The sequence below is a fragment of the Microcaecilia unicolor genome, chromosome 7 (assembly GCF_901765095.1).
Source record: "Microcaecilia unicolor chromosome 7, aMicUni1.1, whole genome shotgun sequence".
NCBI classification, from domain to species: domain Eukaryota; kingdom Metazoa; phylum Chordata; class Amphibia; order Gymnophiona; family Siphonopidae; genus Microcaecilia; species Microcaecilia unicolor.
Genome location: NC_044037.1, coordinates 267913500 through 267936003, shown reverse-complemented (window position 1 = coordinate 267936003; position 22504 = coordinate 267913500). Strand labels below are relative to the sequence as shown.

The 22504-nt window shown below is 42.4% G+C and overlaps 1 protein-coding gene across 1 annotated transcript in view; it reads right to left on the bottom strand.

The window, feature by feature from the left end:
* The window catches only part of LOC115475130 (DNA annealing helicase and endonuclease ZRANB3-like), a 167855-nt gene that overhangs the window by 115331 nt on the left and 30020 nt on the right, over window positions 1-22504 (bottom strand). Inside the window, 3 exon segments of the mRNA XM_030210869.1 lie at window positions 2682-2767; window positions 6823-7054; window positions 11808-11986. Coding sequence (XP_030066729.1) covers window positions 2682-2767; window positions 6823-7054; window positions 11808-11986 — 497 coding nt within the window.

Sequence of the window (22504 nt, the reverse complement as noted above, 5' to 3'; positions counted from 1 at the left end):
AAGATCATTGGCTCCTAGCATAGCAAACATGTGTGTTACACATTTTGACGAAAATTTGCTAAATGACCTTTCATTAAACATTATGATATGAAAGCATTATATTGATGATACGTTTATCATTTAGTAAGGGGGCTGCTGGCTGTGCATTTCTGCCGAAGGCCTGCAGGGGTAACTGAAAGGCTTGTTTTTACTAAGCTTTAATTTTTCCCTGGGGCATGGTCAAAAAAAGAAATTGGGCCATAATTTCCCAGCCTCTTTTGAGTTTTATCAAGGTTTTAGCCAACAAAGGAATAAGCAGATAAGACTACCTCAGTTTTGTCTCCCAATGAAGAGAGAAAGCATATGCTACTAATCTATCTTCTGATGTTCTTCAACAGAAGACATGTACCTTTCTGTTATGCACTGTCACAAAACAGATCCAACTAGGCACGCCCTTCTCAAATGAAGATATCCCAATCCATATCAGAGCACCTTTTCTGGCACAATAGTTCAGAGAGAATCAACAACAGTATTGACAACAAAACAAGGGAATGAAGTTGACCAAAATGTAGGATGAAAAGTGGATTTATTAAAGAAGTGACACAGACCATGTTTCGGAATATTGCCTGCCATAGGGGTCATCTCGTAAGCGGTAAAAACATGCAAGCATTCTGCAGAACAGAGATCTCATACAGTCAACTGTTCAGCTGACATTGAGCTATGCACTCAGTGTTGAACATCTTGGCAATCTTCAACAATGAGTGAATAGTTCAACATTAGCTGACCAATAGACTGTGACATCTCTGTGCAACAGGAAGCTTGCATTTTTTTTTACCATTTAGGGGATGACCCCTGACGCAGGCAATACACAAAACACAGTTTGTGTTGGATCTTTAATATAGCCGCTTCCTTCATCCTACTTCATTCCCTAGTTTTAGTGAGCCTTTTCCACACATAGTGAAGCTGTACATTATGTGCACTGAACCGGAGAGAAACATCTGAATAATACTAACTCATACCCAGTTATTCTGTCCACAGTGTGAAGGATACATCCTAGCTGATAATCACAGAATGTGACCATCTACAAAATCTCTCCTTATCCCAAACAACCTTCTTTAAAAAAAAATCTACTTCCTTTATACACTACCATCTGGTATAAAAAAAAAAAAGCTAACAAGATCCTCTCTCAGCTCTCTCCAGCACAAACCTTTTCCCATGCCTAACCACTAAGTTCTTGTTCTAGATATATATTTTTTTTAATCTTAAGAAAACCTCGTGATGGTTAGTGATGGGAAACTTCTGTTTGCACTTGCAACAAAACCCTAAGTTGCTAATCTTCAGTGGGTTACAGTCTGCCAAAAGCAGACGGCAGGCAGATATCATTACAAATTGCTGGCAGAGAACTCATTCCCCTGAGGAAGCCTACGAGTTGAAACAGGTCCCTGTTGGGACTGCTCCTGCTGTTAATTTAGTGATTTTTTTTTTCTACACACAGTATATATTTATCCTTGTTGAGAAGATTTGAGAAGGATTTATATTTTGAATTTAAAATTGTGGAGGTTTTTTTTTTTTTAAGACTAATGATAGAAAACTGAGGGCTGTGTATAAATCACAAATGTTGACCTAATTGCAGGTTTGCCTGCTCTTCATTTAGGAAAGAAAGTCACAGCTGAGGTTCTTTTCCTCCCTTTTTTAGAAAATAAAGATATCAGATATGTAATGTGTGTGGATTCATTATCTTACATTTCATATTCTGGAGTAAGTGTTGACAGATCCACTAGTTAAATTTTTTATGTGTTCACATTTTTAGTGGTTTTCCTTTTTTTAATATTTACTTTGGTGTAAGCTTCAACTATGACATAGTGAGGAGTGAGGAATGCTGACAACGTGAAACCAAATACTTATACTAAAGATGGCTGAACAGATGAAAAAATCTGACTGGGTAAATTAATGGCAATTAAATTTCTTCACTGTCTGCCGATTGCTTATAGAATTCTTTTTAAATTGTTTTTATCGACTTTTAAGACTTTACATGATTCAGTTCCTGCTTATGTTAAGAAGGTGTTGAAGTATTATAAGCCTATACAAGCATTATGTTCTGAGAATACAGTGATTGACTGTTCCATCTTTGAGGTGGCAACAGTCTGAACTGATGATACTCCACAGCCAACAGCAAAATGAATAAGATACAAATGTAGGAGTCAAGTTTTATAACTGAGTCTGCACTTAACAATGGTATGCCTACAATCCCTAAGCCAACATAGTTTATCTAGATCATTTTTTGTTTTAATGACAGAGTATAAAGTTTTCCCCACAACATGACATGCCTCAGGTATTAAGCGGAGAATATGCTTATCCCTGAATCAGAGGAAAAAGAAAAGAAGAAAAAAAATAAAGAGTCCTTTCTAGTGGAAATGCTAGAAAAAAAACAAATCAGGCAAACAGGACAGAAAAAGCTGGTCTTCACAAAACTTCTTCTGAATTGCTGCTTGCCTAGTAAGGACAGACCATCAGCAGACATGTGCTGTAGCTTTTCACATTTATTAAATAAAAAGATAACAAGAAGATACTATGTTAAAATGTTCCATACCCCCCCCCCCTACAAATGTAATATAATCAAAATTAAATGACCATTAATTTATTATTCATTAAGCAATGATAAAACTAACAGGCAGCAAAAGAAAGAATGGTTCTAGAAATACCTGACATGAGCATTGCAATATTTATTTGCATATTCATTCCAAGTTCCAAATCTTTTCGGAAAAAGTGCATCAATCTGCATAAAAAGCTGTAAAAACATTTATACAGTTAATACACCCTTAAACTTAACATCCTATGCAAATAGATGTTAAAGTTTCAAGAGAACATTTAAAAATATATTTTTTTAATTCTTTCAATATCTTGGGGCCATGTTTATTATGGTGCGCTAGCATTTTTAAGCACGCGCTAACGCTAGAGAATAGTACTAGTCCCAGTACAGATGCCTGTAGCACTCCACTGGTCACCCTCTAAGGCCTACTAGGTGTAAACAGTACTGTACACATACACAAGAAAGTCCCTGCTTCACAAAGTCAGACAAACAGAATAAGAGAAAAATGGACTTTCATTTATTAAAGAAATGGTAATAACATGCGAATGAAAAAGACAATAAGGGTTTAAGAGTGAAAAGTAGCCTCAAAAAGTTGAGCGTTTAAGCTGGAAAAGAATAAGGCCAGAGAGGGAGTATGACACACAGAGTCAGGAAGCCTACACCAAGCATACAATGCAGCTAAGTGGAAGGAATGTCATTTAGAGCTAGCAATGTAGGAGATGGATGTAGATAAGAGCAACTTAACTCATGAGTGACGTTTGAGGAGGGGTGCAGAGATAGGTAAGAGAAGGAAGTTAATAAAAGCTGCAAAATGAGCTAAAAGACTTCAGAACTAGTTGAGTGAATTAAAATAAGGTGACTACTTATGAACTTCAGATTATCTATTAGTGCTCTTATTCAGAAATCCCTGCAAAGCTTCATCGAGTAGAGGAGTAGCCTAGTGGTTACAGCATCGGGTTGACAACCAGCAAAGCTAGGTTCAGATCCGGCTGCTGCTTCTTGTGATCTTGGGCATTTTCCCTTAACCCTCCATTGCCTCAGGTACAAAATTAGATTGTAAGCTCTATGGGAACAGGGAAATACCTAGTGCACCTGAATGTAACTCACCTTGAGCTACTATTCATAGAAAGTGTGAGATAAGTAGATAAGTAGAAATAAGCAGTGGATGTCCCCCAAGTCCATTTTAATAATGGCTTATGGACTTCTCTTTTAGGAAGCTATCCAAATCTTTTTTAAACCCCGCTAAGCTGCTTTTACTACATTCTCTCCCCAACCTTTTAGTTCTTATTCACGTCACAAACTCATGACAATTTCAGTGCTGCTTTTTTTTTTTATTTATGGAAGTGTTTATTGAGAATTGTTTAACCAGTACAATAGTCATGCAGCTCAGTACATAGCAATATATGACACTTATACCTAATCACATCAGTGCTGCTTTTTATAGCCGACTCAGTTTAAAATATGTTTGGCAGGGGTCTAGAGAACAGGTCCATAAATAATTAACAGGCAGTCTTCTTCGCTGGCTGGCTTATTGGCATAGTTGGAAAGTACTTGAATGTTGTGATCTGGGTACTTCTGAACAATCCAAACCGGCTGGGCCGGGAATCTTCTCAAGCTCCACCAGCAAGACCACACCCGATGGCACTGAAAAACAAGCTGCTGTTCAGCTCCGCAGATTGTACTAAGTGGCGAAGCCATGTAAGGGCCCTAGTGGGCTGGGGGTCTTCTCAAGTTGTGCCAGCAAGAGCACACAAGATGGCACTGAAATGAACGCTGCTCTTCAGCTCGGCTGATTGCAGTGGCATAGCTATGGGTGGGCCCAAGTGGGCCAGGGTCCATGCACTTAGGGCTTAGGTACACACAAGAGCTGCACACTCTTAATTCAGCTGTAGTAGCTAGCAGAGGTCTCAACTGAGGATGACACTGAAAACACTGCTCTTGGTTGTTTTGGGGGAGCACTTGGGGGTTGGGTTTCGGGTTGATATATCTCATGTCGGGCTCAATTTGGGAGGGGGTACTTCAGTTTAACCAAGTGGGGTGTTAAATATTATAGATGATTGTTCTTGTGCTTTATAACACTTCGAATTTTTTCTTGGGTTGTGATGCCTGAAGTGATACCTGCAATATTGTTTTCTTGTAACCAATTTATTTTCTTAATAAAAAACAGTTAAAACATAAAATTTAAGCGGTAGGAGATGCAGTCGGGGGGGGGGGGTGATGGGGATAAGGTATACTACATAAAAAATGTGCGTTTGATGTAGTTTTGCATGCTTATTTTGCGGATGTTGAGGTTTGATTATATGTTTCTTTTTGTTATTACGAGTTAAGTCTACCTAATAAAAAGATTTAAACATAAAAACTTAGCAGACAGGTACAGGCATAATTGAACAGTTTATAAGCAACAAGAACATAACCCCCTCACTAAATATTCACATATTATGACCCTTACTACATTTTTGACATATTAATCTATCCTGTCCCACATTCCCATCCTACCCCCCCTCCATATATTCCCTCTACAGATTTTAGATCCAGACACCTGGGTTCCTTAACTAAAGCCAGGATGTTGCAAGGAACAGTATCGCTAGGAATGAGTGAGTCAGTGATAACTTTCCCAACCCAATGGAATTTAACAGTTCAAAATCCAGCTATGCATTCTGTAAGGCATTGTTGTCCACAATGGTCCAAATTCTCTGACATTCCTTCCATTGATAGGGTAGGATCCACTGGTCTTGTGGCATTCCAGCACCATTGTAGAATATTCTGCATTCCATTTACCATCTTGAAATTCCTTTCTCCGCACAAATAGTGATCTTCAAATCTGCCGCCATCTCAACCAAGATACCTGACAACCACCGGAAACTATTTGACATTTTAATAACAATAGCTCAGAGACTCATCTTAATGAACTGGAAGGACATAACATCTCTAAACTCCCACTTTTGGTGGCAATCGGTCTTATATTATCATAAACTGGAAACAACAGCAAATAAGGTAACTGGAATTACTGGAAAAAGCCTTTTAACATGGTCTTTACTTGAAACATATCTAAAAACTGTATAATATATGCCTAATTTTTAATATTATATTGATATATTATTTGGTAAGCAACCAGCAAACTAATCTATATTCTTTTCTTCTCTCTTCCTCTTTTGTTTTTGCCTTATAACCTCTACCATTCAATCTTTCTATATTTTCTTCTTACATATGTACTGATGTTTATCTTAACTAAAATAGGTTAAAGTCGTTCATCTTTTATTATGTTTCTCTTATATAAAAAATTCAATAACATTTCATGAAAACACTACTCTTCAGCTCTGCAGTGTCTCGTTGAACTCTGCCAATACTGGTACCTGCTTAGTTTTTGCGCATGTGTGGTTTCCGGTACCAACGGTCTCAGGGAAACCCAGCAGGCTGCAGAACTCAAGAGCAGCGTTTACAGAGTCATCTTTAGCTGGCAGGGCTTGGGATCCTTGACAGCTACTGCTAAGACTGTGCCAATTCATGTAGAAGGGGTGGACAGCACAGCCCACATCACTTATAATTTTTGTTCCACTTTTAAGGAATTTTTGTTAATGAACATTATTAATTTCTTATTATTCGGGTCAATAAACTTTTTATTCTTATCCCATTTTTGTTATGAAAAATAAAACGACATTTTTAGTTCTAGTTCTTAAGAACTAATGACCAAAAACCTTTGGTCTGATTATTATTCTCATTAACAAAAATATCCTTCCCACTAGGGAGATTTGGGTGCCACTCCAAGCCTGGGTGCAGATGGAAGAAAAGTGAGCACAGAAGCAGAGATTGCTCTAGTCCCCCAAACTAGCCACCATGGTGCCCTTTTGTGGGTGCTGGGTGGGGGGCAGGGATTATGGAGATTTACAACCTACACTAGTCCCTTTAAGAGGCTCTTGGAAGCACAAGGCTGTGGGGTAGCCTGAAGCTTCCAGAAAGGAAAGATAATGCTAGCTCAACGATTGCATTATCTTTCCATGAATAATGCATATTGCTAGGTCATACGCAAGCTGCTTTGAATGCATGGCATCTCAATATTACTTAACTTACACTCTGCTAAACAAAAAGTACGATAAGGACAAAGAAATGCATGATTATGCCATTTAATGTGTGATATTAGGCAAAAAAGTAAAAGTGTTATTCTATTAACAAGTTAGTTAACAGCCCCTCATAATTTCTAAGCAGCAAAACAAATTATGCATTTATGCTAATATATTTTTAAAGGATTGATCTACCTCTTCAGGTCTTCCCAATGCAGGTGTTCCTGTGAGAAGAATGGCTCTAAGAGCTTTCTGCACTATCGGCAACAGGATCTTGCTGCGTGTTGCATTTCTAGACTTCATGTAGTGAGACTCATCAACCAAAACAACTTTAAAGTTTTGTTTATTCAGAGACTCAACTAACGTCTGTGCATCTGTAGTTAGAAGACCATACCCAAGAACAGTCACTTTACAGGATGATATCCTCCTAAAAAAAAACAAATCAGTTATAAATATTTTGGACACCAATATATCTCAAATACCAGTGCTATAAACCTATGATAGCAGAGGGCACAAATATTACCACTTTTAGGTTTATGACAAAACTTTTTTATTGAATTATACAAAGAAAATGATAACAATGTAAACGTGTGCAGTTCAATCTTTGCTTCCTAATTACCATACACAAATAAAAAAGCTAAACAAAGTGGGGTGCTTTGGTTCTTATAGCCTCCCACAATAAGCACAGAACAGCCATTAAGCTATCAAATTTTATCCCCCCCTTCAGTTCCCTATTATATGCGTAGATGTATAGTTTTCCTTGAACAGGCCAGGAGACATACAATCCAATAACAATTTGTTTTTCAATACTATGATAAATCCATTCCCCCTAGTCCCCCTAGTCCTAGTCCACTTCACTCATTATTTTATAGACCTCTATCATATCTCCCCGCAGCCGCCTTTTCACCAAGCTGAAGATCCCTAGCCGCTTTAGCCTTTCCTCATAGGGAAGTCGTCCCATCCCCTTTATCATTTTCGTTGCCTTTCTCTGCTCTTTTTCTAATTCCACTATATCTTTTTTGAGATGCGGCGACCAGTATTGAAAACAATATTCGAAGTGCGGTTGCACCATGGAGCGATACAAAGGCATTAAAACATCCTCATTTTTGTTTTCCATTCCTTTCCTAATAATACCTAACATTCTATTTGGTTTCTTAGCCGCCACCGCACACTGAGCAGAGGTTTTCAACATATTAATGATGACGCCTAGATCCCTTTCGTGGTTGTTGACTCCTAACGTGGAACCTTGCATTACGTAGCTATGGTTCAGGTTCCTCTTTCCTACATGCATCACTTTGCACTTGCGCACATTAAACGTCATCTGCCATTTAGATGCCCGGTCTTGTAAGGTCCTCTTGTAATTTTGCACAATCCTCTCGCGATTTAACAACTTTGAATAACTTTGTGTCATCAGCAAATTTAATTACCTCACTAGTTACTCCCATCTCTAGATCATTTCTAAATTTGTTAAAAAGCAGCGGTTCCAGCACAGACCCCTGGGGAACCCTACTGTCTACCCTTCTCCATTGACAATACTGACCATTTAACTCTATTCTCTGTTTTCTATCCTTTAACCAATTTTTAATCCACAATAGGACACTACTTCCTATCCCATTTCCCTTTACTAAATCCATGTTGGCTTTGTCTCATTAATCCATGCTTTTGAATATGCTCTGTAATTTTGTTCTTTATAATAGTCTCTACCATTTTGCCCGACACCGACGTCAGATGCATTGGTCTATAATTTCTAGGATCCCCTCTGGAACCTTTTTTAAATAATCGGCGTTACATGGGCCACCCTCCAATCTTCTGGTACCACACTTGATTTTAAAGATAAATTACATATTACTAACAATAGTTCCGCAAGTTCATTTTTCAATTCGATCAGTACTCTGGGATGAATACCATCTGGTCCAGGAGATTTGCTACTCTTCAATTTGTTAAATTGCCCCATTACATCCTCCAGGTTTATAGAGATTTCATTCAGTTTCTCCAACTTGTCAGATTTGAATACCATTTCTGGTACTGGTATCTCTCCCAAATCTTCCTCAGTGAAGATCAAAGCAAAGAATTCATTTAATCTCTCCGATATGGCTTTGTCTTCCCTGATTGCCCCTTTTACCCCTCGGTCATCTAGCGGTCCAACTGATTCTTTTGCCGGCTTCTTGCTTTTAATATACCTAAAAAAAAATTTTACTATGTGTTTTTGCCTCCAATCTTTTTTTCAAAGTCCCTCTTTGCCTTCCTTATCAGCGCTTTGCATTTGACTTGACATTCGCTGCTGCTGCTGCTACTTATTATTATTATTATTTTCAGTCGGTTCCTTCTCCCATTTTCTGAAAGATTTTCTTTTAGCTCTAATAGCTTCCTTCACCTCACTTTTTAACCATGCCGGCTGTCGTTTGGTCTTCCTCCCTCCTTTTTTAATACGCGGAATATATTTGGCCTGGGCTCTAAGTTTTTTTTTCACCGTTCTTCTCATTTTATTATAGTCTCCTTTCTGAAAGTTAAATGCTAACATATTGGATTTCCTGTTTATACTTACTCCAAAGCTAATATCAAATCTGATCATATTATGATCACTGTTGTCAAGCCGCCCCATCACCATTACCTCCCGCACCAGATTATGCCCTCCACTAAGGACTAGGTCCAGAATTTTTCCTTCTCTTGTTGGCTCCTGTACCAGCTGCTCCATAAAGCAGTCCTTGATTTCGTCAAGGAATTTTACCTCTCTAGCATGCCCTGATGTTACATTTACCCAGTCAATATCGGGGTAATTGAAATCACCCATTATTATCATGCTACCCAGTTTGTTAGCCTCCCTAATTTCCAATAACATTTCTACATCTGTCTGTTCATCCTGGCCAGGCGGACAGTAGTACACTCCTATCACTATCCTTTTCCCCTTTACACATAGAATTTCAATCCATAGGGATTCCAAGATGTGTTTTGTTTCCTGCAGAATTTTCAATCTATTTCACTCAAGGCTAATCTTAAACAGGCTACCAATACTACCATAGCTCTGACATTGTCAGTTGTGATATGACGCTTAAGAGTCGCATCTGCCCCTCTAATTTAATCCACTCTATCACTGCAATAAAATTTGTGCCTATTTGTGTTAATGACAGACAGCACAACAAATATACCCAGACCACATTATCTCCCATCTATCTCTTCCCCCTCTCATGCACCCCTGACCTGCAACTGGTATATCTGATTTGTATATCTGACTTCTATTTGTACATCAAACTCCTACCTGTAAATCCAACTGACTAGTTGTACATCTGACTTCTATCTGTAAACCTGATTGACTTCTTTTTGTATATCTGACTCTATTGTAATTCTGAATGAACTTAATGTAAGCCACATAGAACCGTGTCCCCAACTCAGACTTATGTGGGGTATAAATCCAATAAAGTAAAAATGTAAAATGTACTCCGAAATGAAATTACCCCTATAATCAGCTTGTCATTAAGTTAACTTTCATTTTATTACAGTACATACAACATTGGCACTATTTTTAATGCACAATTTAAGGATCTCTTATTGCATTAGCCCCTAAGGCAGCAAACCTCTGTACACACCACAATCTCACCTACACAAACTATCATGACCTCTCACAAGCCTTAATTTTTCCTCCAATAAGTTGATTTCTAATTGTCTGTACTACTTTTAAGTAAAAAACATTAAAAACAATCTTTTAAACTACAGTTCTTTCAAAGCATCCTTAGGAAACTGCTTGTAGTCTAAGTGATGGATTGGTTCATTCAACTTCCAAAATCTAAAACAACAATCTAAAAATCCAAGGGAGACATATGTGTCAGGCAGTGAGAGGCTGATATGCACAGACAGGAGGAGGGACCTTGGGGTGACAGTATCTGAGGATCTGTAGGCGATGAAACATTGTGACTAGCTGGTGGCTGTAGCCAGAAAGATGCCAGGTTGAATAGACAGGTTTAACCAGCAGAAGAAAGGTGGTGTTGATGCAACCGTACAAGTCGTTGGTGAGACCCCACCTGGAGTATTCTGCTGAGTTTTGGAGATCGCATCTTGCTAAAAATGTAAGAAAACTTGAAAAGGCCCAGAGGAAGGCGACAAAAATTATATGGGGATTGTGCCAAAAGACATATAAGAAGAGACTAAAAGACCTGAATACGTATACCCTAGAGGACAGGAAGAACAGAAGAAATGATACAAATGTTTAAATACTTGAAAGGTATTAATATTGAAACAGATATTTTCCAGAGAATGGAAAACGGTAAAACTAGAGGAAATTAATTGAGGTTGTGAGGTGGTAGACTTAGGAGTAATGTCAGAAAATTATTTTTCACAGAGAGGATGGTTGATGCCTGGAATGCCCTCCTGAGGGAGGTAGTAGAGAAAAAAAGACTGAAGAGGAATTCAAAATGGCGTGGGATGAACACAGACAATCTCTAATTAGAAAATGAATGGTATAAAAAAAAAAAAATTTAAAGGGTTGCATATCAAGTGGTGCTTAGATGGAAACTCTAGATGCATCAACTAAGGCCGGTGCTGGGCTGCCTTGCACGGTCTGAGTGCCGCATATAGCAATCTGGTTTAGGATGGGCTGGAGAGAGCTTCAACGGAAACTAAAATAATTTGGAATGTGAGGAAAGTGCCGGGCAGTCTTTTATGATCTGTGTCCCACAACTGACCAGACTGATTCGGATAGGCATTGACAGCAACTTCAGCAGTTGGAGCATAAGGACAGAACCGGGTGGACTTCTACGGTCTATGTCCCAGAAACAAAGAAAGACTGCAATCAAGTATATAATATCTCGTTCATTTCTACAATATTTTCCTGAACTTTTGCAGAGTATGGAAAGTCAGTGATACACTTCATTTAAATAATGAAAATAATGTTTTACTTGGTCTGGTGGAAAACCTGGTTATGAGAATAGTCAGTAATTAAAGCACTTTGATTGCTGAACAGAAAAACTGTTTTGACTTTATCAAGTTTGGTCTATATAGAGCATAGACTCAAATACATGTATGTCCAAATAAAGCCCCCAAAGTACATTTTGTACTGTTCACCTGTATTTGACTTCAGAATGTTATGGCACTAAGTAATTTTCCCTTGAGAACACTGTACCCCTATAACCATTTCACAGACATACAAGCACATTCCTGAAATAACAAGCAAGCAAGTTTTAACTCACCCTATGTCAATTTTGTTCTCAATGACACTGATATCTTCTGGGCCTAGCTCAGGAATCCATTTCTCCATCTCTTCTATCCAAGGATACTTCAGTGATGATGGGACCACTATAAGGAGAGGCCATTCATTTTTGTAGAAATAAGCTACTGCAATTGCTTGTATTGTCTTCCCAAGGCCCATCTAAATAAGGAGGGAAATGCTGAAGTAAAACAATCTAAATCTAGATATAGTGTGTTAAAAGTATGCTGTTTTGATTTTACATTTAATTACTCTCCTTTCCAAATCTGAGCTTAAGGGAAGTTGAAGTCAGGTACAATTGGTAGTTTGCTGTTCCCGAAGAGTTTACTATTTAACTTAGCACCTGAGACAATGTAAGGTGAAATTATTTACCCAATGTTACAAGAAAAAAAAAAATAGAATGTAACCCTGCCTTCTCTGATCCTCAGTCAACTATTCTAGCCACCAAGGATATTCCTCTGCCCCACAATTTTATAATTTCTTAGACAGCATGATTTAGATCTTCCCTATTGGTTTTCATAATACCCTAAAAGTTATGTTTGATTCCATTTCAAGTGCACTTCAATAAAGTCATAGCAATTAATGCCAACTTAATTTCTTGTAATTATAAGACTGGGGATTGAGTTTCAGTTTTCCAACAAATCATCTAACATATTCAGAAGGACAAAAAACACATTAGGCTTTACTAAAATGATGGTACATACTACATCTGAATTATGGTTTCATGATGGTGTAGAAATTTGCTTGGCAGCAGTCATACAAATATTCCATAATACATTTTTTTTTTTACTTTTGCAAATTTTTTTGTAGGAAACTCCTCCTTTCATTCATCTTCAGGGAGCATGACCTGACAGAGACGGAAAATGTGCTTGAGCAGCGGCTCCGCATGGCACCAGTGTACTTTGTAATGCTGACACCAGAGGGAAGGAGCTGGGATTTGGAAATGGAGGTTTGAGGGACTAAGGAAAAGAGAAAAGGCAGAGGAAAGAGAGAGAAAATGGGCAGAGAAGAGAGAAGTGGGGATGGCAGAACTGGAAGCGGAAGAAAAACAAAAAGAGAGAGGTGGATATGGTTGAACTAAAGAGCAGAGAAGAAAGAGGAGTGGAAATTATAATTTTTATGGTAAAGCATTGCCATGAGAAGGCCCTACAACTTAATTTCTTATAATTATTAGATTGGGGATTGCTTTTTGGTTTTCTAAGAAACTGTCCAGGCCAAATATCTGCTAACCTAAGTTAAAGAATTGTTTGGCTGTATAACCTCTTCCCTAAACCCATATCATGTCTCAGAGAATGAGGATTAAGAGGTACTCCAAGGAGTTAATGAGGGTTATAGGAAGGTAAATAAAGGGATATATGTGGCTGAATGAGGAGATCAGAGGTAGACAAAAGAGAGAATGAGGGGTTTGTGTAGGAAGGGTGTGAGTGAAGAGATTGGGGGAGGCTGTATAGGGATAGATGGATGGCATAGGGAGTATAGGGTATAAATAATGTAATTTACATATTTTAATATACAAATGCATCCATTCCCACCCAGTTGGCCTGCTTACAGTACATTTTTTAATGAAAATTTTTGTCTTACCTGATAATTTTCTTTCCTTTAGTCGCAGCACATGAATCCAGGGGTGACCATCTACCAGCACGTGGAGATAGAGAGTGCTGAACTGCACTGCCTTATAGGATGGAATGCTTCCTGGTCACTACTACTACTACTTAGCATTTCTATAGCGCTGCCAGGGTTACGCAGCGCTGTACAAGTTTAAACATGGGGAAGGACAGTCCCTGCTCAAGAGAGCTTACAATCTAAAGGTAAAAACTATGTAGTCAGTGTAGGTATCAGGAATGGGAAGGTGGTTAGGCACCAAAAGCAAGGGAGAAGAGATGGGCCTTGAGTAAGGACTTGAAAATGGGCAGGGAGGGCGCATGGCGTATGGGCTCAGGAAGTCTGTTCCAGGCATAAGGTGATGCGAGGAAGAAGGTCAGTCAGTATTTCTCATAACAAAGCAGAAGGAAATAGAATTAATCACATTTCTCCTTCCCCACAGGGTACCTTGATAAACCAAAAACTGTCAAGATGAAATCCAAGAAGGAAGTGACGTCATCTTATAGAATGGCAGCCTAGTTCTTGAGCTCCCCGCTCCTCGGACTTCCAAAAGCATTTACAGGCGGCCCCAGGGTCTGTACTTGACCGAAAAACGAGTGACGAGATCAGCAAAGCGCCAGCAACAATGAGTAAATCAGCTGCGGTGCGAAATAAAGAAGCGGAGCGGCTAACGGGAGGTGGGCCTAGCCGGGCGTCTAAGCGCCATGAATCCGCGGCGCACGTGTCTCCGTCGGACTCGGATTCAGCGCTATCCCTGGCCGAATCGCGGCAGCCTCCTAATAAAAAAAAAGGCGTTTCAGTTGAGCTTCGCCAGCTCTTGTCAAAAATACAAGAGGATATTAAGGGCTCGAAGGACGAGATACTCGACCGCATGGAAGCGCTAAGCACAGACTTGCGAGAGTTAGGGGGCAGGGTAGAAGATGTTGAAACAAGAATGGATGAGCATGCCGAAACCCTGAATGCCCACGAGATACAGTTTCAAGATTTGGCAAAGAAAAATGCTGAGCTGGAGTACAAAATTGACGACTTAGAAAACAGAAGCAGGAGGAACAACCTAAGGTTTAGAGGGGTGCCCGAAAGCGAGATCGAGGATGTCCCACAGATTGTGAGAACCCTGTGTGCGGCATTATTGGGCCCAGAGGATGGAGCAGTGGAGATTGTGCTGGACAGGGCACACAGAGCACTTGGCAAAAGGCAGGACAATAAAGTGCGGGATATCATCACAAGATTTCATAAATACGAGGTGAAAGAGAAGATCTTTAACTTAGCGCGGAAGGCGCAGGACCTTGAATATGCTGAAGCTAAAATATCAGTATACCAGGATCTTTCACAATTCACGTTGCAACAAAGACGGCTGATGAAGCCGGCCCTGGAAATACTAGCCAAAGAACATATCCCCTATAGATGGGGGTTTCCCTTCTCGCTCTTATACACACTGCAAGGAGTTAAGCATAGAGCTCAATCACTGAAAGAAGTATGGGGGACCCTTCTTGAAGCGGGCCTGGTCTCGTCGAGCGTGCCGCAGGGGACAATGGCGCCAGCCACAAAGGCAAAGCTGCAAGGATGGAAGCGGGTTCCTGATTCTGGTAACCGGCGCAACTCGAAAAGACGTGGTGGAGCAGAGGAGACCTGATCTACCTCAAGGAAGGTTTGATGGAACTGTTAATTCTGGGGACAAGCTTGAGTTGAGACTTTTCGAGTTTTTGGACAGTAATAAGGGAACCGGAATTCTACTGGGGAGTCTTGAATGTTTTAATGTGCGGAGCAAGGCCTTGCCAGAAGCCTGGGCTTTGGGGTATGGCTAGTGGGGCTGTAAGAAGGTTCTGGGGAATGCTTTGGGAATATATGCAAGAGTGACTTGGGGCCGAATGTGGTGAGCTGTGAAGTGTTATGTTATGGATTGGGAAGTTACAGGATGGAAGAAGGTGGGGTCAGGGGAGTGGGGGAGGGATGAGGGCTGGGCTGTCAGGGATTGATGGGTTGCTTTCTTCATTCCCATTCAGGGGAAATGTGTCCTCTGGTTGGTGTTTCAGTGTGGGGGAAGGGAGATAAGGGGTGGGAGGGTGGGATACTGGGGGGGAGATGGGAGGGAAGGTTAGGTCCAGCCTATTGTTTGAAAAAGATGGTTTGCCTCTATGATGGATTCACCGGCAGGAAATGCGGTGGACCTTGATATTAAATACACATGAGTGCTGATTTAAAGATTATGTCTTACAATGTCAGGGGCCTGAATATGCCTCAGAAACGGCAAAAATTTTTTAAGGAGCTGATGCACCTAAAGCCGCAAATAGTTTTATTGCAGGAAACGCACCTTCGCCGTAAGCACGAAAAGCTCCTCTCTCATCCCAGCTATCCACTTATTCTATTTGCATCCTCTGCTGAAGGGTCAAAGAGAGGGGTGGCGGTGATGCTACATGCATCGGTGGCGGCGCAGATAAGGCAGATTAAACGGGATCCTGGGGGACGGTTCTTGTTTGTGCACATAATGCTTGACCAAGTAGACCTAACTCTGGCCTCTGTGTACGCCCCAAACGAACAACAAGGGGCCTTTTTCACTAAGGTGAAAAACATACTTGCCACTTTTGTACAGGGCCCCCTAATCCTGGGTGGAGATTTTAATGCTGTAATGGACCCAGCACTGGATAGGTCGGGAGTCAGCCGCTCTGGGGACAGTAAGGAGTCAATTGCACTAGGAGCAATGGCATACTCTTTGGGTGTGTTGGATGTGTGGAGGGTGAATCATGGGGGGGAGCGGGATTATACATGCTATTCATCTGTCCACGACTCTTATTCCCGAATTGACTGCATCTTTCTGGACATTGGGCTGGTAGAGAGGGGCCCCATAACAGGGATAGGCAATATGACCTTATCCGATCATGCCCCAGTTTGGGTGACCTTGTCATCTATTCGGGCAGAGGTTAAGGAAAAAAGGTGGACGCTCAACACGACTATGCTCCAAGAGGTAGAGGTGGTGGAGGGTTGCAGGAGAGTTTTGAAGGATTATCTAGAGCTTAACATGGAATCGGGGCCTCCCCTTAGCACGGTATGGGACGCAATGAAAGCAGTCACGAGAGGTTATTTTTTACAATTAGCAAGTAAGAGAGCGAAAATCCGTAGAGCACAAGTGGCGAGTTGTCTGGGAAACATACAGCGCTTAGAAGCACAGCATAAGGTTGGGAGATCACCAGCAGTATTAGAAGAACTGAGGGGTGAGAGACTTAAGTTGGACTCTATTTACTCAGAGCAACTAAGTCTGTTACAATCTAGAATTAAAAGTAGCACTTATGAGTTTACCAATAAAGCAGGGCGCAGACTTGCCACGAAATTACGCAGACAAAAAATAGACCGTACAGTAACCAGGGTGAGGGACAGTAAGGGTAATATACTCACTACATCTGAGAACATACGTAAGAGGTTTGGGGAATACTACCAAGCCTTGTACGCACAAGGGGGAGATCCGTCCCCGGAGGCCATTGATGAGTACTTGGCAGAGAGTGATCTCTCACCTCTGACATTACAACAAAGAACAGAGCTGGAAAAGCCAGTCACGCCATTGGAGATACAAAAAGCTATTCAGCATTTGCCGTCCAGCAAATCTCCGGGGTTGGATGGCTTCCCTAATGAATTTTATAAGAAATTTGCTTTGGAATTGGCGCCCCTGTTGGCAGACCTGTTTAACCAGATTGGAGGGGGTGAGGTTTTGCCCCCTACCATGCTGGAAGCGTGGATTGCCATCTTACCCAAGCCGGATAAGGATCACACGGAGTGTGGCTCTTATCGCCCAATATCAGTTCTGAATGCGGACGTAAAATATTAGCTAAAGTGTTGTCTAACCGATTGGCTCCGTTGCTTCCGGCGATTATCCATCCTGATCAAGTAGGCTTTGTGCCATATAGGAAGGCTATGGATAATACCCGAAGGGTAGTTGATCTAATGCACCTGGCTGGGAGGGTGAAGAGGCCAATGTGTTTCCTTAGTTTAGACGCTGAAAAGGCCTTCGATAGGGTCCAATGGCCATATATGTATAAAGTGTTGGAGGCATTTGGGATAGGCCCCCAGTTTCGCAACTGGATCCACTCTTTTTATGACTCACCCAAAGCATGCGTGCGAGTTAATGGGGCAAATTCAGCTATGTTTACCTTGTACAGAGGAACTCGTCAGGGTTGCCCATTGTCTCCCTTGCTATTCGCCATGGCGATGGAGCCTTTCGTTTCCACAATACGTGCGGATCCAAATATTACTGGGGTTACAGTGGCGGGCAGAGAGCACAAAATGGCGCTTTTTGCAGATGATGTGCTTCTGTTCGTTACTCGACCCCAGGTTACATTCCCTAATTTGTTAGAGGCGATTGATAAGTACTCGGCAGTGTCTGGCTTCAAAGTGAATATGACAAAGTCAGAGGCCCTGAATATATCTCTCCCTGATGAGTTAATGCAGTCATTAAAATTCTCATTTGCCTTCAGATGGGCACCTAAGCAGATTAGGTACCTGGGTGTAAACTTGACAGCAAAGTTGGGTGGCCTCTTTACGGCAAATTACAAGGGTTTAGCACAGGTTATTACGGCTGACCTTGAAGGGTGGGGTGACCTGGGACTATCATGGTTCGGCAGAATAGCTGTTGTCAAAATGAACGTATTGCCCCGGCTGCTCTACTTATTCCAGGCCCTCCCAATTAAGATGCCTAAAAAATATCTCTCAGCTTTACAGGATCGTATCGTAAGATTTATTTGGGCGGGGAAAAGACCGCGCTTGTCGCGGGCGTACTTGTACCAGGCTAGGAGAAGGGGAGGTTTGGGGGTCCCTAACTTGAGTTGGTACTATAGAGCAGCTCAAGCACGCGCAGCCATTGAATGGTTTCAGGACTATCCAGATAGACAATGGGTACACTTGGAGCAATACTCTATAGGTCAGAGACCTTTGGGGGCAGTGATGTGGCTCCCCAATCAGTTTCGGGCGCTTGGGGAAGAGTTATGTCCCTCTATCCAGGTTACCTTGCATTACTGGGATAGCCTGTTTCCCAAAAGGAAGTGTGCATTGTCCCGCTTATCTCCTATAGCTTTCAACCCACTATTTTACCCTGGGACAGAGAAGGGGGTATTTACGCGGTGGCACCAAGAAGGATTAAAAATGTGGGGTCAATTGTTTGAAGGTGATCAGTTACTACCGTTCAGTGCTGTGGTGGGGACTTTTCCAAATCTGAAGGGTGACGATTTTGCTTATCGCCAATTGTCACACTTCCTCAAAACACGAGCTGTTAGAGAGGTGGTAAGCAGGAACAAAACCACCTTGGAGGAAATTTGTGAGGGATCCACCATGACTAGTGGACTAATATCACGCTTATATAGCACCATTAATCTGAAGGAGTCTAATTACACTCTTCATAGGAAGAGTTGGCAGAAGGAGTTGGGCATATCTTTGGAGGAGGGGGAATGGGAGAGGTTGGAGAGAGCTACGGCGAGGGTGTCTTCACATGTTCCATTTAGGGAGAATGCGGTGAAGGTGATGTTCCGGTGGTACTTGACGCCGGAGCGCATCCAGCGCATTTACCCCGCATCAACGGGTTTGTGTTGGAGGGGTTGTGGGGTTAAGGGCACGATGGGTCACATCTGGTGGACCTGTAGGAAAGTACAGGCCTATTGGAAATCAGTGCACAGCAGGCTGCAGTACTGGCTGGGATGCGTGGTCCCGTGGAATCCAACTACTTTTCTTTTCTCTGCGAAGGTGGCGGGTCTCCCGCAGGCTCGCCAGACTTTGCTGAGGCATGCTATAAGTGCGGCTAGAGTGATTGTGGCAACTTTTTGGAAGAAGCCCTTGACTCCTCCAATAGCGAGATGGCTTAGTAAACTGAGGTATGTTTGCGAAATGGAAAGGCTCCTGGCGGAAAGGCGTAATCAGCAGCAAAGGTGGCACTCAATATGGGACCCTTTCACCAGCACGACCATGAGTCAGTGAGGCATGTGGGAGACCAAGCATTGTTAGAGGAGGCGAGGACCTAACCGGGAGGGAGGGGGACTTGGTTAAGTATATAAAAAATGTTCTACAAATTTTGGAGTGTGTGTTTTTGCCTACAAATGAAAGGTTGAACAACAATGACAAGACTGTTGCTGTTAGGTCTTTAATAATTGCGTTGACTGTGGATTGATTTAATGTGGCTTGGTGTTATCTTCTTTTTCCTCTTGTTGTATGTTTACCTTGTCAATAAAGACTTCATGCAAATAAAAAAAAAAAAAAAGATGAAATCCAAGCTCAAGAGTCCATTTAAACTGTAAAAATGCATATACCCGCCCAAGAGGAACCCTCAAAAGAAACTAGGGTGGGTCTCTGGATTCATCTGTTGCAACTAAAGGAAAGAAAATTATCAGGTAAGACATTATTTTTCGTTGCTTAGCTTCAGCAGCAGATGAATCCAGATACTTAGGGGATGTACCAAAGCAGTCTCGAAGTAGGGGGGGAGGAAACTGAACCCCCCGTGAAAAGCAGCAAAAATCAAAAAATGCAGGTGACCACGTAGAATCCTCTGAAAGGTAATGCCTGTAGAAAGCAAGCAAGGAAGACCATGTCGCTGACCAACGTAAGTCCTCCCTGGAAAAAAACAAAAGGACTTCCATCCCGAAAGAAGCTACAGCTCGAACAGAAGACACCCGAAAACTGTACCCGGTAGAAAATACGTGAATACTGAAGCGTCCATAAGTGAGCGAGTTCACAAGGTTAAGAAAGCCAGCATCCTGGTGAAGCCCCGAGCAAGGCAGGAACCAAAGAACTGATCAGCGGAGCTCATGGGTCCAAAAGAGGAGACGTGCACAGAGAATGTGTAGCTCACAGGAAGGATCAGAATAAGTGAGAAGGCATAAATCCAATCTCACGAGAAAAGGTGGGACAAATAGGCCTGCAATCCAGCAAGATGATTCAGAGGAGCTTGACCGGCCTAAGTCTGGAATTCCAAAAGCCTGCATAGAGAGACACCCAGAACTGCGACTACAATAGGGGTGCTCCCGGTATCACTAAAAGAAGGGCAAGCATAAACGCTCAGCAAGAAGGACCAAACCTGTCCTCAGAAAGATGCTGAGACTAGGAGACACCTCAATCTGGAGCCAAAAGCGCTAAGCCCACGCAAAACACTAGGCTATCCACTAACGGGATCTTAACCAACTACAGCACTATGCCTGACCGGTCGCCAGCGATGCAAGCACAGCGAAAGACAGGCTGGGACCGCCAAGACACCGGCTTGGGAGACACCTGAATCCAGACAGTCCAAGAATCTGCCCACTATGCCAGCCTCGACTCCCCATCCGACAACACCAAAAGATGTCGAGTGGTGGACCCGGCAATAAATCTGAACTCTGATAAAGCCAATCAAAGCATGACGGAGCCACCCAGCAGCTGTAGAAAGTCACCTACTGAAAGAGCCAAAAAGGCCGACTAAGGCTGTACTGGAGCACCCAATGTTGGTGGAGCTGGCTTGGAAAGCCGAGAGAAATGACAACCAACAGTAGAGAAGGAACCACCAAAGTGGTCAGCAGTGAACGCGGCACATGGAAGAACACCCAGGATAGATGCCAGAGCACCCAGATCTGGAACACAGTTCCAGACTCCAGGATCTGGTAGGAAAAGTAATCCCAGAGTTGGGAGGGATCCTGAGCTGAAGGGCAACAGGAAAAAAGCTGTCCTTAAAGCTATGTTGAAGAACACTCCATGATACTCCAAGATGAGCACTGGAAACAGCTGACTCAAGAAATCAGAATACGAATCCTAAGAAAACTGAAGAAGAACAGCCATTCTGGAAGAAACTGTTAGACTCCCATACTGGAGGAGACAAAATCAGCCAAACACAAGGTATGGAAGAATCTGCAATCCATTCCAGCACAGAAAAATGTCCTTCGAGATGTGGAAAGGCTGAATGACATAGCCAGACCAAATAGCAGCAGCCAAGGAAAGGAACCACAGAAATCGTCTATGGAAAGGTGGAAGGGAAATAGAAAACGCGTGTCCTTGAGAGCCAAGGAGGAAGAAACTCTTCAGCTAGACAAACTATTATAGACAGCAGGGACCCCCCCCCCCCCCCCCCCACCGAAAAAAAAAAAAAAAAAGAGACTCTTGAAAAGTCCCAGGAAAGGTGTAGGGAAATTCCCTGCAGCGCAACCACAAAGGAAATAGAAATATATCCATGTCTCAAAGGAAATTAGGACCAGCTGCCAACCTCACCGAAATGAATGAGGACGCCAGAAGGTGCAAACCGTCTGATAGTCAGCCTGGAGGCCACATGAAGATTCCAAGAGAACATCCGCAGAGGTATGGGAAAAAAAGAATAGCTGGTAACTCCGCTGAAGCATGCAAAGCCACATCAGACAGAGACCACTTGAACCACTCCACAAGGAATCGGGAGAGGTAACCTGCTATTCTAAAACTCAAGAACAACATCCCTCATCGAGAGGAAATGAAAGCCTGGAGTTTGAAGTCCAATCGTTCCAGACCGCAAGAACAGCAGTATTCTGCAGAAGAAGCGGAAACCGTGCAACAGAGTTACCTAGCCTGTAGCACCTGGCCTCTCAACAGCAAACAGGACTAAAAGAGACAACAGAATCTGGAGTGTGTTGCTCACAAAACCTCAGAGGCTTGGCAAGTCTACATCGGAAATAACTGTGCTAGACAGAATCTGAACCAAGCTGTCAGGTTCTCAGGTTCAGAGCCCGCGGGGCCGGGCTCTGGAGCAAACGTGAGCCCTTGGGCTACTGGCGAGGAGCGACAGCAGCAGGCAAAACCCACCAACCAACGCTGGGCAAGCACACTGGCACCGGCAGTGACTGCAGGCACCGCCCAGCGAGCCGGAACACACGGCCTAGAATCCCCCGGACTGGAGGACACTGGACTGGAACACTAGACTGGAGGACACTGGACTGGAACACACCGGACTGGAGCACCCTGGACTGGTCCATACAGCTTCACCTGCACTTAGCAACTGCCCCCCAAGGGTTGAGCCCCTGGGTTCGAGTGGCCGGCAGGACTTACTGGATACCGGATGACACAGGGACCAGGACTAGAACAAGCTGGAAACAGCAGTACTCCTAAACTGACATAAGT